The sequence below is a fragment of the Geotrypetes seraphini genome, chromosome 1 (assembly GCF_902459505.1).
Source record: "Geotrypetes seraphini chromosome 1, aGeoSer1.1, whole genome shotgun sequence".
Lineage (NCBI taxonomy): Eukaryota > Metazoa > Chordata > Amphibia > Gymnophiona > Dermophiidae > Geotrypetes > Geotrypetes seraphini.
This window is the reverse complement of record NC_047084.1, coordinates 663,364-682,684: the sequence shown is the minus strand read 5'-3', so window position 1 is coordinate 682,684 and position 19,321 is coordinate 663,364. Positions and strand designations below refer to the sequence as shown.

Sequence of the window (19,321 nt, the reverse complement as noted above, 5' to 3'; positions counted from 1 at the left end):
AGACCTCCCAGGAAAGAGACTTGGAAGTTATGATCGACAAGTCGATGAAGCCGTCCATGCAATGTGCGGCGGCGGCAAAAAGGGTGAACAGAATGCTAGGAATGATAAAGAAGGGGATCACATACAGATCGGAGAAGGTTATCATGCCGCTGTACCGGACCATGGTGCGCCCTCAACTGGAGTACTGCGTCCAGCACTGGTCGCCGTACATGAAGGAGAACATGATGCTACTTGAAAGGGTCCAGAGAAGGGCGACTAAGATGGCTAAGGGCTGGAGGAGTTGCCGTATAGTTAAAGATTAGAGAAACTGGGCCTTTTCTCCCTTGAACAGAGGAGACTGAGAGGGGTCATGATCGAAACATTCAAGGTACTGAAAGGAATAGACTTAGTAGATAAGGACAGGTTGTTCACCCTCTCCAAGGTAGGGAGAATGAGAGGGCACTCTCTAAAATTGAAAGGGGATAGATTCCGTACGAATGTAAGAAAGTTCTTCTTCACTCAGAGAGTGGTAGAAAACTGGAACGCTCTTCCGGAGTCTGTCGTAGGGGAAAACACCCTCCAGGGATTCAAGACAAAATTAGACAAGTTCCTGCTGAACCAGAAAATACACAGGTAGGGCTAGTCTCAGTTATGGCGCTGGTCTTTGACCAAGCACTGCCATGTGAGCGGACTGCTGGGCACGATGGACCACTGGTCTGACCTAACAGCGGCAGTTCTTATGTTCTAAACAAAAGAGCAGTTTCTAACTGCCTAATGAAAAGCCTATGAAAAACATATGCTCTGCAAGGCTACTTTTTTTTCTAGCTGTATTTTAAACTAATGCTAAATACTAAACAAATAATTTTCTCAACTTCTGTTCCCTAATCTGATTTTATGCTCTTAAATGCAACCTAAAATACAAATCTATACAGAATCTCTCACTTTGAGACGATAAGGCAAGGGTAGGGAACTCCGGTCCTCGATAACCATATTTCAGTCGGGTTTTCAGGATTTCCTCAATGAATATGCATGAGATCTATTTGCATGCACTGCTTTCAATGCATATTCATTGGGGAAATCCTGAAAACCCAACTGGAATACAGCTCTCGAGGACCGAAGTTCCCTACCCCTGCGATAAGGGAATGAAGACTGAACCTTCATCCCCTGAATCCCTGTCCGACTGACAATCAGGAGTCACGAAGTAGCTCCGCTCTCAAAGAAGCAGCTCTCTAAGGATTTTAGCTATGCACATGCCTACCAGAGAAGATTAATGAACTCTGGTAGGCATAGTAGGCAATTCTCCATCTCCTTTAGAAGGGAGGAGATGCCTCTTCTTTGACAGCAGAGCCTCTTAACCGGTATAGTGCACCGGTGCTGCTGTTCTAGGGCTCCTGGGGAGATTTTCACTCCATTAACAGCCCAGAGGCTGTGTGGGAGCTAAAATTGAAGTTCATGCCTCTCTGTTTTACTCAATGCAGCACATGGAACAAGAGCGCTCTGGATCGGTAGCATGGAATATTGCTACTCCTTGGAATTTGGCCAGGTACTAGTGACCTGGATTGGCCACCATGAGAATGGGCTACTGGGCTTGATGGACCATTTGTCTGACCCAGTAAGGCTATTCTTATGTTCAAACGCCCATCTTTCACAAACAAGGCATGATATATGGGTATTAGAGTAAGAGGACTCCATTCCTGGCAGTTCAGAAGAAAAACACAGTGTTTTTAAAAAGTTTGAGAGTTTAGAAAATTGGGAAAATCCAAGATGGCCACCACTGGTGAATTTTTAGTGCTAAAAACAGCTTATAATTACCTCAGAGCTGACCAAAGACTTAATAAAACAGGATTTTAGAGGAGGAGGACCAAGGCCCTAGCTGTAGAAACAGTTAAGAGCTTTTGAAGACCCTCCCCATGATTTTTCCCATAGGCTGTCACACTTACTTACAGACTATGTGCTGAGAAAATGGTGCTGCTGCTGCCTACTTCAGCTCCTCGCTGGAATCTTAGGGCTGCCAGTTTGAACCTCCATGGACTGACCCTTAACCCTCCCAGACCTCTCACCAGCCTGGGAGAGACTGACCCCAGTCCTCCCAGCCAGCATCATATGAGTGCCCCAAAGGAACACTATTAGTGCCTAAACAGCCTGCGTCCAGCCCCTGACCAAGTCAAAGTGGCGAGCAAACACTAGGGAAATGAACCTTGGGCTCCACTAATCTTCAGCAGGCTGGCTGAAACACGTCCCCAAAGGATATACCTGCCAGTTCAAAATTTAAAATCTATTCTTCGCCATACAAAGTAGATCCTTATCAAAAGGAATCTCTGATTTCACGAAAAAGACCGTGACTAGAGTGAAAAACCACAAAACTATTGCAAAATAAAAAAAGAAATAAACCGAGTAGATCAGATGACACCTTTCATGCTCACCTGCATAAAAAGAAAATGAAGGGGGAAGCAGACTCCTGGAAGGAGGAGGAGGTTTCAAAAGTTGTAATTGACATCTTTCTACGGTATGCTTGCGAGAATGGACAGAGTTACTCTAAGGTTCATCATACCATTCCTATTGAGTTGGAAATGTAATTCTAAATGTTAATGTTAAAAAGTTTTAAACCTTAAAATGAGCACTGAATACAAGACCTAGAGCATGGCATTTTAATTTGAATCAACTTTTTACAATGATATACTGTATAGCACAGTTACATACCTTAACAGGTTTTATCCGGGAACAGCAGACAGATATTCTCACATGTGAGTGATGTCATCCATGAGCTCGGTATGGAACAGTGCTAAAGTGTACTTGCACTTTAAGCTTTGTGAAGCTTCAAGACTGCCCACAACATGAATGCATGAGTGCCTTCCTGCCCGACGAGGGCTTGTGGTTCCTCAATTCTGTTGCAAGCTAAGAAGCCAACCAGGGGAGGTGGGAGGGGTATGAGAATATCTGCCTGCTTTCTCTGGATAACACCTGTTATGGTAAATAACTGTGCTTTATCATAGGACAGGGGTAGGCAATTCCGGTCCTAGAGAGCCGGAGCCAGGTTAGGTTTTCAGGATATCCACAATAAATATGCATGACATAGATTTGCATCTCAAGGAGGCAGTGCATGCAAATTCATCTCATACATATTCATGGTGGAGATCCTGAAAACCTGACCTGGCTCTGGCTCTCGAGGACCAGAATTGCCTACCCCTGTCCTAGGACAAGTAGGCAGCATATTCTCACATGTGGAACTCCCTAGTTTACTGAAATAGGATGGAGGGAGAGATGGCCATTAAGATGAAAATAAATTCTGTAACAACGCTTGGCCAAAATGACCATCTCATCTGGAGTAGGATTCCTGACAGTAGTGAGACATGAATGTGTGAATTGGGGACCAACTTTGCAAATATCATCAATGGGAGTAGAATGTAAGAAAGCTACTGATGCTGCCATAGCTCGGACTTTGTGTGCTGTTACATAACCCTTGAGCTGCAGCCTAGCCTGAGCATAGCAAAAAGGAGATGCAGGCCGCTAACCATGAAGAAATTGTTTGTTTGGCTACATTTATGCACAATCTATTAGGGTCAAAGGAGACGAAGAGTTGAGATGAAGCCCTGTGTGTCTTAATCCTTTAAATGTAGTAAGCCAAGGCATGCTTACAGACCAGTGTGTGAAGAGTATAAGGTTGAGAATAAGGTTTTGGGAAGAATACTGGAAGAACAATGGATTGATTCAGATGGAATTCCGTGACTTCTTGGGGAAGGAATTTCAGATGAATTTTGAGAACTACTTTGTTATGATGAAATACTGTAAAAGGTGGGTTGCAAACCAATGCTTGAAGTTCAATCACTCGACGAGCAGAAGTGTTGGAGATCAAGAAGACCCCTTTCCAAGTGAGGAACTTAAGATGAGTAGATGCTAGAGGTTCAAATGGTGGTTTCATCAGGTTGGCTAGGACTACATTAAGATACCAAACAAATGGAAAGGGCTGGAGTGGAGGTTTGAAGTTGAAGAATCCTTTAATAAACTGGGATACAAGCAGATGAGTGGCCATAGGTTTATTGTTGATAGAGTCATGGAAAGCACTAAAAGCACCAAGGTGAACTGACCAAAGTAATCTTAAGTCCAGAGTTGGATAAATGGAGAAGATAGTCCAACACTGAAGGAATAGAAGAGGAGGAAGGTTTCAAGTCATAGAGGTTACACCACGACATGAAGCATGTCCACTTATGTTGATAACATTGCTGAGTAGAAGGCTTTTTGGAAGCATCTATGATGGCTTGAACTGAGTCAGAAAGATTAAATTCTGTTGAAGTTAGATCAAGAGGTAGCAAGCTGTTAGGTGCAGTGACTGGAGAATGAGATGTAAAAAGATATCCTCAACTCTGAGTGAGTGGAGATGGAAAGATATGCAATGGAATTGGATCCCTGACACTCAGTTGAAGAAGAAGGGGGAACCAAGGTTGCTCAGGCCAACAAGGAGCTATCAGGATCATGGTGGCTGATTTGCGCTTGAGCTTGGCTAATATCTTCAGAAGGAATGGGATTGGTGGAAACGCATAGAGGAACTTGTCTGTCCAATCCAGAAGAAAAGCATCTGCTTTGAGATGATGAGGGAGTATTGTCTGGAGCAGAAGCAAGGTAACTTTTGGTTGTTTGGAGATGCAAAGAGGTTTATCTGAGGAGATTCACAAAGAAAAAAGATATAGCACGAGAGGTATTACCTGGCTTGGTGGAATTAAAGACAATGCTTCATGTCCCTGGGAGCTCAGCGGATCCCTTTTTCCATCTGAGATTGTGGCAGTTGGAGGTGCCAATTACCATCAGGCACTCGTGGAGATGACTGGATGATGTCACTAGGGTTCATCTTTTTCAAGTGAAAAAGATGCCGCAGCAGCAGGGCATGGCCAAAGGTGCTTGCTAGGCCCCCTGGGAGCCCCAAGGAATAATGAGGAGTTTGATGAGGCAAGTTCTTATTGTTTTTCTTTCCCTTTGTTATTATGGGGAAAAGAATGGTGAAATCCAGCCTCTTGGAAGCTTTGTGTACAGAAAGATAACATTGTAGGCTTGCTCCAGGACCTTCTTCCAGCCGGCTCCCTCCTTCTAATGTAACGTCCAGTGAAATCAGATGGAAAAAGGTCCCAGAGCAAGCCTGCAATGTTGCCTCTCTATCCACGAAGGTTCTAAGAGTCTGGTAGGCCGGAGGTGCAGGGTTTTTTCCCACTGCCAGTTTTGACCCATGATCGGGAGCGAGGGAGGGTGTGAGTAAGGGGGGGATGCTGGACTCGCAAGGGGGGCTACTGCTGCACCCCTGAAGGGAAGAGGGTTGCTTGTGCTCCTGGAAAGGCTGGAGCTAAAGGGAAGGAAAAAAGATGCTGGATTTGTTCTGGGTGGCAAGAGGGAAGGGAGAGAGGAGCAGGACTTGCAGGAAGGAAGGGAAAAAGAAAAGCTGAACTATGGAGATGAAGGAAGAGTGAGGGAAATGTTGAACATAGAGGAGGGAGAGAGGAAAGAGAGTGTGTGTGAGAGATACATTGGTATAAGTGAGTAAGAGAGAGGAGAAGTGGACACAGAGAGTTATACAAAAAGAGGGAAGATGGTGGACATGGGATGGTTTCGAGCTCATGGGGACGTAGCAGAGACAGGGTCTGAGCTTGCGGGGACAGGGACAGATTTGTTCCCCCATGTCATTCTCTAGTTGATACGTCAATCAGTGCCTTGTGCAGATCGACGATGCCTTGACATAGATCAACAATGTGTTGATGCAGAGTGGCACTAACAGAGTAGATCTGGAACCAGTACTTTGGGGCCTCAGAATGCTATGCTCTGGCTGGGCCAGTACCGCAGGAGTCTCTGTATGCACCGGTATAGAATACAGCTTTAAAATGTCTCCAAGCTCTATGCTAAGGAAGGAACTCCTTCAGTTGGTCTCAGAAAATTTGCACTGGTACCATTGGCTCAATGGCTGGTACCATCAGTGCTTCAGGGCATCTAAGGGTGGGTGACCTCAATGAGGATGCATACCTTGTAGGAGACACTGCCTGCATTGAAGAATGTTGGTGTCTACTCTTGGCCTGCATCGAGGGACTTGATGCAGTAGATGCCTGTAACGCTGGCTGGGAAGATGGCTTCTTAGCTGACTTCGATGGAGGAATGGCTTGATAAACCTGACTTGTTACTAGAGTCCATTGCTGAGCCAAAAACCTTCTACTGCTGGATGTATCAAGCCTTTAACAAGCGCTTTTGAAGGGTTGAACAGCGAGCACAAGCATCCACTTGATGCTCAGGCCCGAAACACTGTAAACACCAGCTGGCACCATCGGCACTTTTTAAAACTGCTCAAAAGTTTTGACGTGGAAGGGAAAATCGTAGCAGTGAAGTCAAAAGTCTCAATGGTGAAAAGCGGCACCAAAATAATAGAAAGGACACGAAGGCCTGACCGAGGAACCAAATTTGAAATAAAACATTAAAAAAACCCAACAAGATGAAAAAGTAGTACTAAAAGAAACAAGAAAAAAACGGAACCAAAAGGTGAAAAAAACATTGATGGGAAGGCAATTTTGGATGGAGTCCAAAACAACAGAACTTTTTTGCTCTGTGGAAAATGAAGAACTGAGGAACCACGAGCCGATGTCAGGCGGGAAGGCATTCGCGCATGCTTAGTGTGAGCAGTTTCAAAGCTTCACAAAGCCAGTACAGGGCACCATGGATGACATCATCCTACTTGTCCTAAGATAAACTAAAATTACAAACACAATCAACTTTTACACTGCACAGGTAGGCCTTTATAATGGTCCTATTTACTAAGGATTTCTCCTAACAGCATGGCTTTGAAAGACAGAGGATGCCATTTCTTTCTGGTCCTAGCACTTCACACCATTTATAGTCACATTCTACATTCTTACTTTTATTTCATAACTCTTAATTGCTCAGTCTCCATAGCTTATATTTTCACCCTCTCCTTTTCTGAGCACTAAAGAGACATCCATTTTCTGCTACACACAGTCCAGACTGCATATGCTCATTCCTCGCTTTTAGACATTTGCAGCCATGTGCTATACACATATCCCCTTGGTTATGGCAAACAGCACAGGAGCTTCTAAGGATCTAAGATTGTGGGCCCATTAGGGACAAGTACCTGCATATAATGTGTACAGTACTGCATACTTTTTGTAGCACTACAGAAATGAGTAGTAGTAGTAGTAGTACTAGTAGTAATAGTAAGAGACACACAGAAGAGTGGTAGCATTCTCTACCCACCCAAAAATGCTGCACTTCTATATGAGTGGTAAATTTAAGCTGGCATTGTGGCTGCAGCTCAAACTGCAAGTTTTAAAAACACATCTAAAGTGAATGCTAAAATTAGGGGACATAACCATTTACTTTCTATATAAAAGGAAAAAAAACAACACATAAAAATATGGGTGAAAATTGTTTTAAACTGTACAGTTCCCAATTATATCCTGTTTGTAGCAAGAAGGATGTCATTGTTTTCCATAACAGACATATAACAGCCCACCTCTGATCCATCTGCATTAAAATGATCTAGTGCTTGTTTCCTTAATTCACCTTTGATTGAACCATCCAGTCTCTGCGAGAAAAAAAAAATATTTTATTTTTAAAACTTTTTTTATTATAAATATGCAAATATACATATGCAATATATATATGTGTGTGTGTGCAAATATATGTATATATGTATGTATGCAAATATACATATATGCAAATACACAAAAGTTAACTCAAACATGAAACAGACTACCGTATTTTCGCGGATATAACGCGCGCGTTATACGTGATTTTACGTACCGCGCATACCCCTCGCGCGTTATATGCCTGAGCGCGGTATACAAAAGTTTTTAAACATAGTTCCCACCCCGCCCGACGCCCGATTCACCCCCCCAGCAGGACCGCTCGCACCCCCACCCCGAACGACCGCTCGCACGCGCTCCCACCCGCACCCGCATCCACGATCGGAGCAAGAGGGAGCCCAAGCCCTCTTGCCCGGCCGACTCCCCGACGTCCGATACATCCCCCCCCCCCGGCAGGACCACTCGCACCCTCACCCCGAAGGACCGCCGACTCCCCAACAATATCGGGCCAGGAGGGAGCCCAAACCCTCCTGGCCACGGCGACCCCCTAACCCCACCCCGCACTACATTACGGGCAGGAGGGATCCCAGGCCCTCCTGCCCTCGACGCAAACCCCCCTCCCTCCAACGACCGCCCCCCCCCCCAAGAACCTCCGCCCGTCCCCCAGCCGACCCGCGACCCCCCTGGCCGACCCCCACGACACCCCCACCCGCCTTCCCCGTACCTTTGTGTAGTTGGGCCAGAAGGGAGCCCAAACCCTCCTGGCCACGGCGACACCCTAACCCCACCCCGCACTACATTACGGGCAGGAGGGATCCCAGGCCCTCCTGCCCTCGACGCAAACCCCCCTCCCCCCCAGCCGACCCGCGACCCCCCTGGCCGACCCCCACGACCCCCCCACCCCCCTTCCCCGTACCTTTGGAAGTTGGCCGGACAGACGGGAGCCAAACCCGCCTGTCCGGCAGGCAGCCAACGAAGGAATGAGGCCGGATTGGCCCATCCGTCCTAAAGCTCCGCCTACTGGTGGGGCCTAAGGCGCGTGGGCCAATCAGAATAGGCCCTGGAGCCTTAGGTCCCACCTGGGGGCGCGGCCTGAGGCACATGGGCCAAACCCGACCATGTGTCTCAGGCCGCGCCCCCAGGTGGGACCTAAGGCTCCAGGGCCTATTCTGATTGGCCCACGCGCCTTAGGCCCCACCAGTAGGCGGAGCTTTAGGACGGATGGGCCAATCCGGCCTCATTCCTTCGTTGGCTGCCTGCCGGACAGGCGGGTTTGGCTCCCGTCTGTCCGGCCAACTTCCAAAGGTACGGGGAAGGGGGGTGGGGGGGTCGTGGGGGTCGGCCAGGGGGGTCGCGGGTCGGCTGGGGGGGAGGGGGGTTTGCGTCGAGGGCAGGAGGGCCTGGGATCCCTCCTGCCCGTAATGTAGTGCGGGGTGGGGTTAGGGGGTCGCCGTGGCCAGGAGGGTTTGGGCTCCCTTCTGGCCCAACTACACAAAGGTACGGGGAAGGCGGGTGGGGGTGTCGTGGGGGTCGGCCAGGGGGGTCGCGGGTCGGCTGGGGGACGGGCGGAGGTTCTTGGGGGGGGGGGCGGTCGTTGGGGGGGGGGGGTTTGCGTCGAGGGCAGGAGGGCCTGGGATCCCTCCTGCCCGTAATGTAGTGCGGGGTGGGGGTAGGGGGTCGCCGTGGCCAGGAGGGTTTGGGCTCCCTCCTGGCCCGATATTGTTGGGGAGTCGGCGGTCCTTCGGGGTGAGGGTGCGAGTGGTCCTGCCGGGGGGGGGGGATGTATCGGACGTCGGGGGGGGCATCAGGCTTTCAGGATGGGGACAGACCTTCAAGGGGGGACAGGACTTCAAGGGAGGACAGTGCACGGAAGTCAGGGGGGGTGAACGGAGAGTCGGGACAGGCACGGAAAGTCAGGGCGGGCGAAAGGAGAGTCGGGCAGCATGCGCGTTATATGCCTGAGCGCGGTATAGAAAAGTTTTTGTACATATCATCGTGATTTCTGCGCGCTATACCCCTGTGCGCGTTTTACAATGGTGCGCGTTATATCCGCGAAAATACGGTAGTTGTACATATCACAGTTAATAAGTGGGAAGATAGTATTAATTATAAGCCAAATCCAGCAGGGCCAGTAGATATAATTTCAGCTTAGAGTATATGTGTAAAGCATAGAAGAGAGTTCCCAAGCAACTTAATTAACTGACAAGAAATGACTCTATATATTTTATAAATATTACATTGATATTACATTGAGATAATTTATGCCAACGGTCCAAGTCTCAATAAAGTTGAACAAGTCTCCATACTTTGAGAAAAGAACTAATAGAATGATGTTTTTCAGCTATTACAATTTCAAATTTGTTGGTTATGCATACAGTGTTTCATCATACAATGTATTCTGCCTTAGATAAGTCCTTCCAACAGTACAAGATGTTTTTAATACTCAAGAATAATAAGATGTTAAGTAAACGAGCATTGGGCTCAGGCATAGAGTATATGAGACCATGCTGTCCAAGAATAATAATTTTAAGATGTAAGGGTTCATTAATATTTAGAATGGTGGATATGGTGTTCCAGACTTTATCCCAATACAATTTAATATGTGAGCATTGGTATAACATGTGCAGCAGTGTACCTTCAAATATTCCACAGGACCAGCATAGATTGGAGCCTTCTTTGGAAAATTTAGCGAGTTTATGTGGCGTCCAGTGGGATCGATGTAGTAGAAAGTATATTGATTGAAGGACTGGAGCCAATCTGATAGATTTGAAAACTCTAGTCCACACTTTCTGCCAAAGCTCATTATCAGCAGAAATGTCTAAGTCCGGATGCCATGCACTCATCATTAGTGATATAGACACAGGTGGTTTGTCTCAATAAAGTGTACCATTTAGAAGCAACACCTTTACGAGGAGCTGTAGTAATAATATTTTAAAGGAGATCAGGTATTGATTTCAATTCAGAAGTTCCGGAATTGAAGCACACACAACGAGTTTTAATTGAAGCCAATTAATATATTGATTGGCTGGTAGATTAAATTTATCACGTACTTCTTCAAAAGCCAACCATTAAAAGATCTTGCAATGTCTAGATATCACATTTTTACCAAATAGGCCAATTCAAGGCGATATTATTGATTTTAAAAGTGTTATTGTTCCATAATGAAATCAATGTGGTGTCCTTCCATTTGATTTTCATAATGCTATCAAAATGTAAGAGAACCTTATATGTTGAATGGAAAATAGAATTATATTTTTTCAGAGAGGAGGATATTGACAGGATGCAAGCAAGATTGTTGGTACCATATAAGATTTTTTCCAGAGACAGCCAAGGGGGGGGGGGGGGGGAGTCAGATGTAGTTTTATTAAGAAGCCATAATGAGCCCTCATGCAATATGAAGGCTTGATGATATTTTAAAAAGATTTTTAAAAAATCAAGCATACAAAAAGGAAAGTTATACTGCTCCATCATCATTATTTTGACTTTTGCTGTGACTCTGTTTTGTTTTGTTTTATCTAGATCAAATGATTCTGCCAACAGTATCAATCCTACTCTGGCTGGTTTGTCTGGGAATTATTTTCTCCTGGGAGATTCTGATGCTAATTAAGCATTTGCCAAGGATAACTGCATTTTAGATCATTTCTTTTATATTCAGTTTTTATTAAAAGGTTACTACAAGAGGGCTGTTTTCTAGATATATTGAAGCAGTTCCAACCTATCTCTAGAAAAATATCTAACTAGACTTAAAACAATGTTAAGAACATAAGAATAGCCTTACTAGATCAGACCAATGGTTCATCTAGCCCAGTATCTTGTCTTCTCAGAGGTCAATCCAAGTCACCAAGTACTTGGCTAAAACCCAAATAGTAGCAGCACTCCATGCCACTGATTCAAGGCAAGCAGTGGCTTCTCCTATGTCTATCTCAAAAGTAGTTTATGGACTGTTCCTCCAGGAACGTGTCCAAACTCTTTTTTAAAACCAGCTACATTAACCTGCTCTTGTTCAAGCTAGTATTCCTGTTCTTGCTAAACTTTTTGACAACAGCCTTATATATGAGGGGTGCTGTAAAGTTCTAGTCCAACCAAGGGAATGATGTGGAGCCATGAAATTTACAAGTTATTCCACATATTCACCTCTATGTTTTCAAGGGAGAAGCGGCCCAATTTCTCCAATCTCTCGTTATACAGCAACTCCTCCAGCCCCTTAACAATTTTAGTCGCTCTTCTCTGGACCCTTTCGAGTAGTACCATGTCCTTCTTCATGTACGGCGACCAGTGCTGGACGCAGCATTCCAGGTGAAGGAGTAACATGGCCGATACAGCTGAATGATAACCTTCTCCGATCTGTTCATGATCCTTTTCTTAATCATTCCTAGCATTCTGTTCGCTCTTTTCGCCGCTGCCGTGCATTGCGTGGAAGGCTTCATCGACTTGTCGACCAGTACTCCCAAGCCTCTTTCCTAGAGGGGTCTCTCCAAGTACCGCCCCAGACATCCTGCATAAGATTTTTGTTACCAACATGCATCACCTTACACTTATCCACGTTAAACCTCATTTGCCATGTCGCAGTCCATTTCTCGAGCATGTTTATGTCCTGTTGCAGATCTTCGCAATTCTCCTGCTTCTTCACTACTCTGAATAATTGCAATAATCTGCAAATTTAATCACCTCACTCGTCGTACCTATGTCCAGATCATTTATAAATATGTTGAACAGCATGGGCCCAAGCACCGAACCCTGTGGCACTCCACTGGTGATGCTTTTCCTGTCCAAGTATTGTCCATTTACTCACACTCTCTGTTTCCTATTCGCCAGCCAGTTTTTAATCTACGTGAGTATTTCACCCTTGATTCCATGGCTCGCAATTTTTCAAAGTAGTCGCTCATGCGGAACCTTGTCGAACACCTTCTGAAAATCCAGATATACAATGTCAACCGGGTCACCTTTGTCTATCTGCCTGTTTACTCCCTCAAAGAAGTGCAAATTCGTCAAGCAAGATCTTCCTTTGCTGAAGCCGTGCTCATCAGATTGTGTCCGTCAAGGTGCTCAATGATGTGGTCCTTTATCAGCGCCTCTACCATCTTTCCCGATACTGAGGTCAGACTCATTGGTCTGTAGTTTCCTGGATCACCCCTCAAACCTTTCTTGAAGATTCGCCACCTTCCAGTCCTCCGGAATCCTTCCTGATTTGATCGACAGATTCACTATTAGTTGAAGCAATTCAGCTATAGCCCCTTTCAGTTCCTTGATTACCCTCAGATGGATGCCATCCGGTCCCGGGAATTTATCATTTTTAAGCCTATCAATCTGCCTGCATAACTCTTCTAGGCTGACTGTCAACCCTGTCAGTTTCCCGCGTACAGCCTGTCGGCTTCTGGTATATTGTGTATATCCTCTTCGGTAAACAGACACAAAAAATGTGTTCAATTTGTCGGCGATGGCTTTGACCCTTTATTCCATTGTCATCCAACAGCTCCACTCTTCCTTCGCGGGTCGTGACCCCTTAATATATCGAAAGAATGGCTTGAAGTTTTTTGCCTTCCTTGCCTCTTTTTTCCTCGTAGTCTCTTTTGGCCCTTGTTACCGCCTTATGGTACCTGCTTTGATGCTGTTTGTGCTTTTTCCAGTTTTCAGCCGTTTTCATTCTTTTCCATTTCTTAAATGAAGTCTTCTCATGTCTGATCGCTTCCTTCACCGCTACAGTGAACCATGCCTGTTCCTTGTTCTTTTTCCTCTTGGATCCCTTGTCGATACACGGTATGTATCAATTTTGTGCCTCGGTGACTGTGTCCTTAAAAAGGGACCATGCTTATTCTAGCGTCTTTACATTGCTTATCTTTTTTTAATCTTCTTCCCCACAATGAGTCTCATCCCTTCGTAATTCCCTTTTCGGAAGTTCAGCACCATGCCCATCGTTCTGGATCGATGTTTCATCCCTGTGTCCAGGTCGAAGCGGATCATATTGTGATCACTGGTTCCCAGCGTCCCCTCTACTTCTACACCTTGCACAGCTCCTCATAATCCATTTAGAATTAAGTCTAGAATTGTATTTTCTCTCATATTTTCCTTGACAAGTTGTTCCAGCATGCAATTGCCTACAGCAGGGGTAGGCAATTCCGGTCCTCAATAGCCGGAGCCAGATCAGATTTTCAGGATATCCACAATGAATATGTATGAGATGGATTTACATGCACTCCCTCCTTGAAATACAAATCTATCTCATGCATATTTATTGTGGATATTCTGAAAACCTGACCTGGCTCTGGCTCTCGAGGACTGGAATTGTCTACCCCTGGCCTAGAGCATCCAGTGACAGGAAACTTGTTTGTCACCTCCAGGAACCGAAACACCCAGAGGAAGTAAAGGTAGGAAACCGGACCTTCTGGTTAATGTGGAAGACAGAGACCACTTTCGGAAGAAAGGAGGGAACAGACTAGAGCACAGAAACACACTAGAATCTGTGATCCTAAAAAAAGAATTCTGACAGGAAAGAGCCTGAAGCTCAGAAACCCTGTGAGTGGAGGTAATGGCCACCAGAAAAACAAGTCTTGTTTGTGAGATCCAGCAAGGATGCTTGGTCTGAGGCTCATAAGGCTCACCCGCCAAAGATTGGAGGACCACGTTGAGATTCCAAAATGTGCAGGGCAGCCGCAAGGGGGGCCAAAGCCTCAGTGCACCCTTTGGAAAACAGACGATATCTGGAAGAGAGGTCATGGAGTCCCTCAGAGGTGTAGGGCCTAGAAAGGAGAGACTGGAAATCTGTCCCCAGAGAGAAGCCAGAGTCTGGCCAGCCTGAAATATCTTCAGTATCTGGGGTATTTATTTATTTATTCAGTTTTCTATACCATTCTCCCAGGAGAGCTCAGAATGGTTTTACATTAGTTTATTCAGGTACTCAAGCATTTTTCCCTGTATGTCCTGGTGGGCTCACAATCTATCTAATGTACCTGGGGCAATGGGGAGGGGGGATTAAGTGACTTGCCCAGGGTCACAAGGAGCAGCGTGGGCTTGTGCCACACTGACGGAATAAACGGTCTTCACATTTCTGGATGCACCATATTGAATAACATCTCCAATTTATTGCATAGGCTGCCACCATGGACTTCTTGCTCCACAGAAAAGTACCAATCAAGGCTGAGGAACAGCCCATGTGAATTAAGGCCAAACGCTCAATAGCCAGACTAAAAGACCAAAGTGGTCTGGATCCACAGTACAATCGGGCCCTGCGTGAGAAGACAAGGGAGCCTGAGACCCTGATCCAGTTGTAGCCGAACCACGTGGGTGTACCATGAGCGTCTCGGTCAGTCAGGTGCAATGAAAATGACCGGAACCCCATGGGGCAACATTCCCAACAGATGGCCTATCATAGGCCACAAAGGGAAGATATACAAAAGACCCTCTGGCAGCCAGGACTGAACCAGGGCATCCAGGCCTTCAATATTGGCCTCGTGAGGGCAACTGAAGAACCAATCTGCCTTCCCATTGGCTGCTGATATCAAAAGGCTGAACATGGGATGACCCCAGCATTCCACTATGCAGATGAACACTCTGTAGGACAGAGACCATCCCCCCCGGGTCCAGAGTCTGATGACTGAGATAATATGCCTAGACGGTGTTTACTCCGGCCACGTGCACAGCTGAACGTCTCTTTTGCCCACTGAAAGAGAAGCTGGGCCTCTATGCTCAGGGAGGCGGTATAGTGCCCCCGCTCCCCCCGTTCGATTGATGTAGGCCACTGCTGTGACGTTATCTGTGAAGACACAGATGTCTTGATGCCGGAGAAGACCTTCTAAACAGAGGACAGCCACTCAGAGAACCTGAAGCTCCAGGCAATAGATCAACCATTTCTGCATGAATGATGCCTCTAGCAGTGAACCTTTGTAAGAAACAATTGGGCGTCCAGGGGGGGGGAGGGTTTCAATAGATTTATACACTTTGGGCAATAGGTAGAACACTAGTGGTTGCAATTTGTTTATTCTCTGCTTCTGCTCAGAGATCCGTTCAAAGAGAAAACCCTGAATAAGCGGTTAAAAAGTGTATGAACCGCGAAATGCTGGCCGCGTTGGTGTTTAGTGAAGCGGCTCTACACAATGTGACTGACAACTTATGACTAGAGGCGGCTAGAAATGTTGCGGTTTCAAATCTGATTATTCCAGATAAATACTGAGAGTTGAAATAGAATTAACGCTTAAAAACTAGAAGCGCGTTCCTTTCAGCAAGTGGTTCTCGTATTGGATGTCATAAGATCTGAAACTGAAGAATTTTGTGTGTAACAGAAATAGTTCATCAGGTATTAGCTCTTTGAAGAGGACATGAAATCGATTGTTACCTTTATGATATGTTGATTGCTACCCACATACCCATATTTAAAAAAGGGGAAAAAAATTAAAAATATTTATTTTTTTAGAAGAAATAGGATAAAGAAGATAAAAATAATTTTAAAAAAGGAAAAAAAGAGGTGAAAAACATATAAATAATAAGGGTGGCTGGTGGTTGGAAGCTGGTGATTGCAAAGAAGAGCGACCAAAAAGTTAAATACTAACACCCTTTGGTGAAGACGCTCTAAGTCTGAGGCTGTCCTGCCATCTAGTAAATAGGAAGAAAAGCACACTGGTTACCAATCTCGCATAGAATTACTTATAAAATTGTGTTGTTAACCTTTAAAATCCGACAATCTAATGCACTAATATTTCTGGATTGTCTTTTGATACCATATGCTCCATTTAGGACACTCAGATCATCAGAACAGCATTTATTGACTATCCCTTCTTTAAAAATAATAGGTACTAGGAGATCTACTATTTTTTCGGTTATAGCACCCCAGCTCTGAAACAACCTACCAAATTACTTACGTGATGAATACTCATTATAAAAATTAAAAAGTTCTTTAAAAAGTTTCTTGTATAAAGACACATTTGAGACATAGATAGGATAACTCGTCTAACATTAAATCTTATGCTCTAATACTTAATCTTAGCCAGACCATATGTATAGGTCGCAAACTTTTCCACCTTCTCTTCTATGCTTATCTATCTTTTTATATTTATTCTTTGATTACCTTCCAAATGTGTTCTCTTTAAATGCTTCTTTATTTTCTTTAAAGATTGTTGTTCATCCCCCTCTCCTTTTGTATCAGTAATTAAATTTTGAACGTTTATACCTTATGTTTATTTGTAATTAAATTGTATTATTTTTGTCCCCTAGTTTTAAACTGTTATACGCATTGAAGTACTTTGCATTGCATGTACAAAATTTTTTTAATAAACTTGTTTATAGATAAAATAGTTTAATAAAATAGTTTAAAGATGAATGCTACATCATACCCCAAAGTCTGTTCACTTATCTTCTGTCTTGCCTATGTTACCCCTTATATATTACCTACAAAATGGATAGTTTGCTTGCACTTTTTTATTCCCCAAGTAGTTTACCTTTCTACAGGTCTACTGACAATCTGCTTTATCTTTGCTTAATGATTTATTATCCATCTTTGCTGGTTATTTTATCAAATGCCTCTTTAAAACTATTATATGATAATGGCTTCCTATTTTACCTTATTGACACTGGAAGACAAAAAGACAAAACCTTACCTGGAAGGGAAACTGACGATACTTTAAATATTCTGCAAGGATGTCCAGCATCCGAACCATTTGAGAGAAAATGAGAACTCTGTTGCCTCGTTCTCGCAGACGAATCAGCAATTTGTCAAGGAGGATTAATTTTCCACTGCTACGGATTAAATGCTGAAGAGACAACAGAATGGCTAATTTGCAAAATAAACATGTAGTTCCTCTAGTCTAAATAATACATGCGTTGATAAATACAATGTGCTGACCAAATAAACTTTGGGCTTTTTGTCTATTCTAGTGAGCACTAATTTCCTCAAAATGGCTGTGTTAAAAATTAACAAAAGTAGAGCCACAATAAATATCAAGTTGTTTCAAAATGAGTGGCTGAATGCACATCAAATAGAAACATCTACATAGTGTCTAAAAATAAGGCCCACCCAAAATGACAGTTACTTTAAGGCTGCATATATATCATAACAATTTGCTCCTAAGAAAAGATTTATTAACAGCAAGACTACAACCCCCCCCCCAAAAAAAAAAATAAATAAATAAATAAATGAACTATATCAATTTAGATAAAAGTGAAATCCCTACACTGGATTTAGCACTGGACTTTAGCTCCTAAAGAGATTCTGAAGGACTGAATGGACAAACCTGTCGCATTAAGAATCCCTTGCCAAATAATAGCGCAATATGAATGTATGGACTGAAGCCTGTCACAGCTTTGCATATCTCCACATAGGTTGACCTCAAGTAGGCTACTGATTCAACTATGGATCGTATACTAAGGGTCTATGTCTATAAACGGTGCTTAGGTTAGACACTGCTAGGTGCCCTAATCATGAATGCCTAGTGACACCTTAGTTCCACACGCAACTTAATTTTTAATTGGTTTAAATGGCATGCTGATTGACCATGCCATTAAAAATTGACTAAAAAAACATTTTAATGATCAATTTAGGTTGCCTAAGTTGAGGTGCCCTCCAACGCCTTCCTGAAAAGTAGGCATGGTTAGGGGGTGAAGAATAGGTGTAGTGAACTTAGGTGTTTGAGATAGTGTCAAGAAATTAGGCCATTGATTTATGTTTTAATTACCTTTTATCAGTATATGCTGCATATTTATTGCACACGATTTAGACAATAGTTTTCTTTGAGATGTAGAGATATGTAGATAGTATAATGTTTTATTGGCTATATAATATGCATATGATTTATTTAATGATGAATCACGGTGTGTCTGTTCTCTCAGCACAGCCAACATGCATTAGCATAATTGCCAGTAATCTTTGATGATACTGTATATTTTATTATAGTCATCACCACATAATGGACTCAAGTGTTTCTGTAAGATCTTGGTTTTGGCATTACATAATTTAATTTGCCATTAACACACTCATATCCACTCATAATAGTAGCAAACCAGAATTTATTTATACTATTTACATTTTATGTTATTTCTATCTTATTTTTTTACTTCTTATCTCTTAGTCTTAACATAGAATTCATACAGTGGTACCTCAGTTTACGAGTGCACCGGTTTGCGAGTGTTTTGCAAGACGAGCAAAACATTCGCAAAATCGGCGCCTCGATTTACGAGCGCCCCCCTCACGAATCTGGCATCCCCCTCCGCGATCTAGCATCCCCCCACCTGCATTACCCCCCCCCGGCCATGATCTGGCATCCCCCACACACCCATCCACCCACCCAAACACTTTGCTAACCCCCATCTGGCACCAACACACAGGACATGCCGGAGAGAGCGAAAACTCTAAGGCTTTGAGCATGCGCAGATGCTCAAGGCCCAGCAAAAAGAAGATGGCAGATTTTCGGGCACCGGCACCAGCATGTCCTGTGCATTGGTGCCGGTGCCAGATGGGGGTAAGCAATGTGTTCGGGTGGGTGGATGGGTGCGTGGGGGATGCCAGATCGCGGCAGGGGGGGCGACACGAGTATGGGGGGGATGACGGATCACGCGGGGGGGGGGGGGGCCTTCTTGAGTGTGGGAGCAATTCCGGTTCTCGGGGGGAGGGGGGGTGGTAGAGTAGCGCCGCTGGTCTCGGGGGGTGGGTGAGAACGTATCAAGCGAGTTTCCCTTAGTTCCTATGGGGAAACTCACTTTGATATACGAGTACTTTGGTTTACGAGCATGCTTCTGGAACGAATTATGCTCGTAAACCAAGGTTCCACTGTACTTGAATTTCACTCAAT

General features: G+C 44.4%; 1 protein-coding gene across 6 annotated transcripts in view; it reads right to left on the bottom strand.

Moving 5' to 3' along the window:
* CHD1 (chromodomain helicase DNA binding protein 1) overlaps positions 1-19,321 on the bottom strand; it is a 621,819-nt gene that overhangs the window by 361,099 nt on the left and 241,399 nt on the right. For all 6 annotated transcript variants that reach the window (XM_033962744.1, XM_033963070.1, XM_033962661.1 and 3 more), the window contains 2 exons: positions 17,135-17,287; positions 7,475-7,546 (listed from right to left, as the gene is read on the bottom strand). In XM_033962744.1, the coding sequence (XP_033818635.1) occupies positions 7,475-7,546; positions 17,135-17,287 (225 nt within the window). The remainder of the gene's footprint in view (positions 1-7,474; positions 7,547-17,134; positions 17,288-19,321) is intronic.